At 38.2% G+C, this 9,199-nt stretch overlaps 1 protein-coding gene across 1 annotated transcript; it reads left to right on the forward strand.

Annotated features, from left to right (window-relative positions):
• Nucleotides 1-11: 11 nt before the first annotated feature.
• On the forward strand, nt 12-8,285 carry lrrc3ca (leucine rich repeat containing 3Ca). The gene is made up of 2 exons (XM_016449778.1): nt 12-59; nt 7,130-8,285. Exon 2 carries the CDS (start codon nt 7,226-7,228, stop codon nt 8,024-8,026), a length of 801 nt encoding a protein of 266 aa, XP_016305264.1. The 5' UTR covers nt 12-59; nt 7,130-7,225; the 3' UTR covers nt 8,027-8,285.
• The last annotated feature ends 914 nt before the right edge of the window (nt 8,286-9,199 follow it).

Here is a 9,199-nt window from a genome sequence, read left to right on the forward strand (position 1 = left end):
CCGAGAAGAGCAGAGGAGCAGAGGAGATCTCTTCTCTCGAGAAGACAGAGAGGAGAAATGTGAGTCAGTCTTGTATTTGAATGAGAAGTGCACTGAACGCACGGTAGGCTACATTCCAACGCGTTTAAATAAGGAAATGCATTAACAGCTCCAGTGTTGGGGAAAGTTACTTTTAAAAGTAATGCATTACAATATTGCGTTACTCCATAAAAAAGTAACTAATTACGTGACTTAGTTACTTTGTATGGAAAGTAATGCGGTGCGTTACTTTTGCGTTACTTTTAAAATCTGGACGGGGCTTGCTTGTTTGTTTTTAGGTTACTTGTAATATATTACCCACAACACTGAACAGCTCTACAGTAAGCATTTAGAGTAAGATTTTTCAGTCTATAGGTATTTGACGAAGGTTTGTAATTACAGTGTAAACTCTTGCTTTTATTTGTAATGTTACTTTCTTTCAGGAGTCACGCCTCTAGTGTATGAAGAAAAACTATGCATAACTAATTAAAAGACACTTGCAAAACACAATCTGTTTTACTTATCACTAAATATTAAATATTATCACTTTAATTAAATATTTGTTTACATATTAAAATGTTATATACATTTAGGTTGAATTGAAATATGTTTTTTTTTCTTATTTAATACACTACAAAATGTGGAAATGTTCAGTTTGAAAATTAATTAATGAGTTCAGGTTGGTTTATATGCTTTTTGAATGAATAAAATGTATTATGAGGTCATTTAGATGCTGCAACATATGGCAATAAAAAAAAAATCTTACAGCGGAGTTGTTAATTAGTGTGGACAATAACTACTGTATTTAATTATACATATCTATGTGTCAAACAGTTCAGTGATATATGTGGAGACAACAAGGTCATTAATTCTGCTCTTTATTAATACATCACTTTATTTGTCTGTTCACGTTTAAACCTTTAAGGTAATATGAAAGAGTATGTGCATGATGTTGTGTGATTTATGATTATTGGTCATTGATAGGTTTCTGTAGATTATTGATTTTTTTTTTAAACTCAGATAATTGAACAGTACAGGTTGACAGCAGGGTCTCCGTGTAAACTATCACACACTGCCAGCAGTCAGGAGCACTCAGACATTGTTTGAAATGAATTATTAAACAAGACTAGAGATGAGGAAGCACAACAGTTTGTAGACTAAGAACTGTTTCTCAAGATTAAAGCTTGTGATGGTTTCAAAAGACACAGACTAAACCAAATGATGAGCTGCCTCAAATATACGTTGTGTACATCAAACAGCTATTATAACCTAGTTGTTTTATTAACCACCATTCTCTGTTCTCTCAACACCCACACATATTTTACATTTACACTACTGTGTACTGAACACTGTAAAACTGAAAATGTGCACTTACCCTAAAGAGCTATTTCAACTTGATGTGACCCTGGAAATGACTTTACATTCTAACGTAACACATGTCATTAAGTTCTGTTGAATAAAGTTAGACATTTGAATATTACCACTTTTGTGAAATGTTACAATTGAAAAAAAAAAAGGTTTTACAGTTTCCTACTAAATAGTGAATTTAAAGTAGGCTACTCAGAGAGTCAACAGCATTTTAAATAGTGAAACATGGTTCTTTTGAACAATCCATTAGCCCAGTATAGCCAAAGATGTCAATAAAACTTATCCGTTAACTTTCATCTAACTGCAGCTCTTAATGTTAGAGCTTTCCAGAGTCAGTCATCTACCAGTCTGTCTCATCCTGTAATGCTTACATTTAGCATGAGCAACAAGAATAACAGTTTATAACATGACAAAGTGGCAATATCAGGCCAATTATCATCTCAGTCAAGTTCTATCAAATGACACGTCATTCAATACAGTCCAATTCAGCTCTGACAAAGCTTCTTTCCTCCTTTCCCATCCCCACTCTAAAGTGTTTTTCATTCTCTTCACTGTAATTTGTATACTTGTTTGAGAGTCTGGACACAAATCTTATGGTACTTCACTGAAAAGTCATAGCAGTAAAAGTCAGGAGTTGCTGAAGACAAAAATGTGTATGTGTCAATGGCTGATTACAAATCACATGCATTTCCATACTGATTTGAGTTGTGATTTGTGGTGATTAGTGCTGGTTTAGTGGTTTGATGGTCAACAGGAATAATGGTACATTAACTAGTTAAGAAGTGTGCTGGGTAAACTAGCACACAAGCATCCCATGCTGCCAGCAAGAATCCAAAACACAAGTCTTGATGACTCTTCAATCAAGCTGAAGTATAAATTGTCATATCATAAATCATATCATGTATGTCTCTGTAATTTGTGACTCTCATCCAATATGTTAATGAATAACAGCATTTACATCACTAACTCATTGTTTTATTTTCCTTTTCCAGTCTAATTGGGTTCATTGGCCTTTCATTGCAGAGGCAGGGTCACATTGGTATTCTCCCCCAAAATGTTCTGTCCTGAACCTTTTAACCTCATTTTTTATCCTTCTCTTCTTTCTTCTATTCTGTAATGTAAGACTTGCTCCTCAGATTCTCTTGTTTCCTCTCTTGTTCTCTCTGTTGAATCATGTAAACATCCTGTGTGGTTTCTCCTCACCCCCTACATGCTTCCCTCTCATGTCTTGTTTCAACCTTTATTTTGTCCATCTCTGTCCATTGAGCTGCCATTGAGCTATCATTGATTTTTCCTTTCCCTCTCAGCTGTATTTCTCTGCAGATCTTTGTTTTAGGTTTTTGTTGTCCTCATCTTTCACTGTCTGTCTGTCTCTCCTTATGTGTCCGGCCCACACTATCACTTGCGAAAATGTCATGACAGAATCCTGTTGTGTATTCATGAGCGGTACAGCTTTTCCAGGGGGTTTGTGACTCTTATCTAACTTATCTTCCACCACTTTGCTCATCCTTAGATCACCCTTCCACACTTTAATAGAGAAAGTCTATGGTACAGCAAAATCGCTTTTCTTTTAAACCTGGGTAAATAACTGTCTTGGTTTGGGTTTTTTTTGGCAGGGAAAGACTTTGGTCACTGAAGCATGAAAGCTGAGCTAATGTCTTCCTTTCTCCCTCTCTCTCTTTCTCTCTCCCTTCTTCAGCCTTCAGTTTGGGATCTATTTGCCTGGCATTTCAGCTCTTTTTGTAGTCTAGAACGTCTTATTCCCCCCTCCCTTCAACAAACAGTCCCTCCTTTAGGAGACTCCCACTCGTTATGTGATACTAAGAGGTACTTAGAGATCGATTTCATTTTTAATCTGCGTAAGTGGACAGTGGCGGGTCCGCTGCCATTTGTCAACTACAAACCCAGTGACTTTTGGTATTTGAAAATTCAAAATTATAGGTAATAAGAGGTGATGCGATACATAAATAGAGAACCAGTGATTTCTATATTGGTTGAAACTGCAGGCTTGTGCAGAGTTGAAATCAGTTTTGTAGTTTTTCTTACAATGGTTAAGGCTGGAAATTATTGGAGCCAACCAAGGCAGCTGCCTTCTAGAGCATGTTACCCAGAAGATTTGTAAGAGGATAGCCGCTTCTTATATGCTGCTGATATATTAATGAGCCAAGGTGGGAAGCTATTTTTAGAAGGTTGGACAAAATAAATAAAAAATGGTAAATTACAAAACAAGTTGTTGTTCATACTTGTTCTTCAGACAGAACAAGCTGCGTCTTAAGTGAAACTATTATTATGGATTACTGACCACAACATTGGTGGGATTAAATATCCAAAATGGCAACCACAGTTCGAATAGCAGGCAGTGTTCCTTACCTGCCCTCTCTTGTACTGTACATCATTTGGGCTGCTGTCTTTTCCATCTGCAATATTTAGAATGACAGTTGTTTGTGGTAAGGCTAATTAAGTTAAATATAAGCATTCAAATGAAGACTTATTTGGGCAGTTTATCAAACACCAGTATAAAAGAGCATATGTTGCACTTTGCAAGTCAAATGTCAATCTGAAAAAAACAACAACCATTGAATCTGTCCCAAACGAATATGACATTTTTTTAAGCATCTTTCCAGCTGTCACCTAGCACATTTGGGTTTGCTGATATTGGGTTTGCTGATATGTCTTTGGAGGGTGGGTCTTTTGATAGAAGTTGAGTGATTGAAGGGATGGAGTTGATTTAAGACAATTCTTTTAAATTTCTACTTGATTTTATTATGTTTTTAATAAGAAATTGCATGAATATTTCTCCAGTGAACCCCAGGAGAACTTCAGATTAAAAAAAAAAAAAAAAGAGAGAAAAGAATAGTACCTATTGCGAAACCATGGCAGTCCACTCTCATAGCTCAATGCTTTTATGACAACATGCACTGTATCATGTACATTAGACTCTTATAAGTTGTCTTGTCACAATTCCGGAGGAAGGCACCGAATTGCATTCTTTACCTGGGCCTCTCTGTCAAGGTAATTTGAATATAATAAATAACATAGTTCATATGTAAGACAACAGTTCATAAGAGGTATTTAAAGGTCACTTCTTATGTTTTATGTGAGCACGTGGAAGTTCAGCAATACATTCTGCCTATTTAAAAAATGTTCTTGAAGAAACATCTTTTTCAGATCTTGATCACGTCACGATCAAGTCATTTTTTGTCAGTCCTGGATTTCATTAATACCTGTGGCTGAGTTGTGAATTAGGCCATCATAGCAGGGATTTCAATCAACCAACACTTTTGAGAAAGTGCCACTTTTACGTTATCAACGTGAATGGATATTCTTTGAAGGGTTTTTTTTTTTTTTTTTTCTTTTTGTGAAAGCTTTGCTTAGTGTGTCTGGCAAAAAGGGTATGAAGCCAGCAGGAAAATAATAATAGCTAAAGCCCCACTGCTTTAAGCATCAAGCGTATCATTTTCCATTAGTAAATTACAATTGAAAGGTTAAGGCAGCAGTCAGCTTTTTAATTTTAATGTCTGTGCTGTATGTGTTTGTGATACTTGCATATGTATGGTTCTTTGTACGTTTGTCTGTGTATACTACATATAGACAACGGAAGATACACTCTAAAAAATGGTGGGTTAAAAACAACCCAACTTGGGTTGTTTGGCAACCCAAATAATGTTTGGGTTGCCAGAGGTTTGTCTGTCGCAGAAAATCTGAGCCGGTGATGGGCTGCTGTTTGCCAGGGGAACTGCGAACCTCAGACCGCCGCCTCGCGTTTCACTCGTAGCTGAAAGATGCCATGACTGACTCCATAACCTGCCCATAAACAAACAGTACTGAGATTAGAGAACATATTTAAACATCAAATTAAATTAAATTCAGTATAAAATCAATTTATGTTCTGCAAGGCAAAAGGTGTTACCATCATGCGAAACAACCGCTCCTGACACAGCTGACTGACATCTCGGCCTTGTATGTTGCGTTGCATAAAATAATATAATTTACAGCACAGTAAAGACTTTATAAATGAAATAAAATGTATACAAACCTTTATTTCGCTGAAGAAGTTAACCAATATGGCGGCGGCGGTGGCGCTGAGAACTGCTCTCTCCTGTAGAGGCCACAAAAAGCCGGCGATCTGACTGCAACTCAGCAGCTGGGTTGTTTCATTGGAGACAGGCTCAAACCAGTGGTTGCGTAGAAAAAAATAACCCAGCATTAAAAATGATGCAGCAGCTTAGTTAGAGAAAAATTACCCAGCACCTGGGTAAAAAATATTAAAAAAGAGCCCAATAGAATGACCCAACAACTGAACCCAGCATTCGGGTAAAAAAAATAACCCAGCATTTTTTAGAGTGCAGAAAAACTACCCAGCACCTGGGTAAAAAATATTAAAAACAACCCAATAAAATGACTCAACAACTGAACCCAGCATTTGAGTAAAAAAAACAAAAAAAACCCAGCATTTTTTAGAGTGCAGAAACACTACCCAGCACCTGGGTAAAAATATTAAAAACAACCCAATAAAATGACCCAACAACTGAACCCAGCATGATGAACCCAGCATTTGGGTTAAAAAAAATAACCCAGCATTTTTTAGAGTGTAGGCTATAAGGGATGTAATTCATTGCTAGTTAATTAGGGACAATCAAAGAATGGCTATGTACAAATTTTTAAATCACAAGAGATTGGTGAGGCATTGCTGCAAGAGATGGCAAGAAAATGAAAATTAGATTTATTAAGAGATACGTGGAGTTAAACAATGGCATGGCTTCATTAATTGGTATTCGTGTTGTTAAGACAATGGTATTATATAGTATTAAAAAGGACTAGGAAATATAACTAAAAACAAGTCAAATCTTGAAACGAGTCATCAGCAATTTCAATTAGACTTTCGTAACTTATCTACGTAGGTCCATTAGAAATTTGCATAATGCCAGTCTGTGGTTTTCATTGGCTGCCTGCAAACAATGTACTTTGACCTCCCCTGACACACACTTTACTTGGTTCGTGTTGTCAATATTTCAAGACACTGTTTTCTGTGGCTCGAAAGCAAATTTTCCTTGTTTACACTTCCAAAGGATAAGGATGCAAAGAGTAAGTGGTAAAAAGTTCATTTTTATAATGATAGCACAGCAGTATAACTCCAACCTATTGTTGTGTACCCATCATTTTACTAACACCTGCTTCTGTTTCATCTGCTTATCAGCTGTGGGCCCACTATTACCTAAAATTGTATCAATTAATGCAGATTGTCATAGAAATATGCACTTCAGTTTGTTCATGGACATACACTTGGTAATGCTGATGTAGAGGAATTACACAGGAATGAATCCTCCAGAGCTGACATTCAGATAATGCTAATGGGCATTTTGTTTCCGAAACATGCTGTAAGTGTAAAACCAATCACAACAGACTGCACCATCTGACCAATCAGAGAAGCGTAGGCTCGCAGACAGGTGGGGTTTAGAGTGACTGAAGATACACACAAATCGTTTTATACGATTTCTATAATATGACCGTAGCTGCATATAAACCTTTTGTAGGAGACCTCCAAAACAAAATTAGGAACCTTTAAAATAGCATAATAGGGTCTCTTTAACTCATTTTTAATTCTCATACTTCAAAATTATCACACACAGGGAGCACAGCAGCATTAAAAAGAAACACATTATGATCTTTACATATTCTGAAATCTGAAACATTAAAGAAATATATATATTTCATTAACTGGTTATATTCTTCAATCTTCTAGGCTTGCAAGCTGTTGGGCATTTTGATGTTGGGTACAGCCCCCTGGATGCTCTCAGAACAGGTTGTACTCTAAAGGGATTATGCCCGCTGTCCCACAATGCTGCTACCCTCAGGTTGGCTTCTTCGGCACTCTGTGGTCATGTGGTTGCTGTTTCACAGCTTAGTGCTGATGACACTGTGTTTCCACCATGCTGCGACTTCCTGCTCCAAAAGCTGCTACTGTTCAGACAGCGAGGGCTCATTTGGTGGTAAGACTATGCGCTGCAGCAACCTGCATCTTACTGAGATCCCTCAGGACATTCCCAATGACACACGACGCCTCTACTTGGACTACAACCTCCTGACCAGCATCCCTGCCAGCGCCTTTCATGATCTTCCACTGCTAACTGAACTGGATCTTTCCCATAACGAACTAGCTTTGCTTGAACCTGGAGCCTTTAGAGGCTTGGCAGTCTCTCTACAATTTCTGGACCTCTCGTCCAACCAGCTCACGACACTGGACCCAGATGCATTTGAAGGTGTTACAGCAAGATCCAACCTCACTGGAAACCCCTGGCACTGTGACTGCAGGCTGCAGACAGCCCTTCCACGCCTAGACCTAGAGCCTGTGTCTTTGACTGGCATTATCTGTGAGACATCTGAACCCTCAGACTCTGGAGCCCAAGGCGTGCCTTTCCTGCTGGCCAAAGACCTGGACCTGTGTGTGGTGCTCAAAAAGACCACGGATGTGGCCATGTTGGTGACCATGTTTGGGTGGTTCACCATGGTCATCTCCTACCTGGTCTACTATGTGAGACACAATCAGGAAGATGCCAGGCGCCACCTGGAGTATCTCAAGTCTCTGCCCAGCAGGCAGGGCAAGTCTGAGGAGTCTTCCACCATCAGCACTGTGGTATAGTGCCAGGCCAAGTGCTCATGACATGTGGAGGAAGCTTCTCAGGCTGCCAAAAGGTAATGGCACACTGGACCATGGGCTACCTGTCTCTAAAGTATAAAATTGATTAAACCTGTTGAAAAACAAAGAATAATGGCTTTGTATCCCTTGAATCACAGACCACTTACTTCAAGGTACCACTCAGGATTGATCAGTACCCTCCCAAAGAACCAGGAAGAACTTCTGACATAGGATGCTTTGTGGTCAGTGGATTGCAATGTTCACAACAGGGAAATGTGAAACATATCATGCTAAAACCATCCACAGACACACGCAAGGACATAGATGACTGGAGACAGAAGGAGGGAAATCACAGGGGCCATCTAATCCAATTCAGATGAATAATTGATTCAGAAATGGCCGAGCTTGAAGCTCATCTTGACTAAGAGGTTTGTCTGCTCTGCATGCTTTTAAAGGAGGCGTTGTCTGGTTTTTTTTTTCATCCAGTGGTTCTTTTTTCAGTCAGATCCCCATTTGGCAGGAAACACACGGAGCGTAAAGCACTCATCCTACTGGGCATTTACAAAAAGTACTGTTGTTGTCCCTGCAGGCAACATCAAAATTTTACAGCGCTACACATTCTTGCATGCATCAATGATTTTTCAGGTGTCTCAGTAAGCATATACAAACTGCGCAAAAGTAAAAAGCACTGTAGTTTGCTTTGATACTCAGCGGTTAGATTTTTAAGGGAGCACAGAAAATGGTTAATTATTTTCTTTATGAATCCTACAGTGTTACTGATGCTGTGACTTAAAAGAAATAAACAGGTTAGCTTGTTATTTTTTTCCATCAGTCACTTTAAGATAAATCACTGTTGTCGTTTCTAGGGAAACCCCTGAGACACTTTTAAAAAATGAATTAAAATGTTTCAAAACTTTTATGTTTAAAGATAATGAGATGATGTTGACCACCACATAGTGTGTTTGCGCTGTTAGAGCGGATCCTTGGTGTGTCACATTCAATACTGTGTGATTGTTCAGTTTCTTATGTTGAGTGCCAGCAGGGATAATTCAGAATGTCTGCCAAGATAAATCTTAAGTTGAAATCCACCTGAATGTTCAGCCTGTGTGATTTAATATCTACAAAGCTTTACAAGTCAAATCTGTAAATTAAGAAAATAGCATTTTGTTAATTTTT

This window comes from Sinocyclocheilus anshuiensis, unplaced genomic scaffold (genome assembly GCF_001515605.1).
Source record: "Sinocyclocheilus anshuiensis isolate Anshui unplaced genomic scaffold, SAMN03320099.WGS_v1.1 scaffold1449, whole genome shotgun sequence".
NCBI lineage: Eukaryota > Metazoa > Chordata > Actinopteri > Cypriniformes > Cyprinidae > Sinocyclocheilus > Sinocyclocheilus anshuiensis.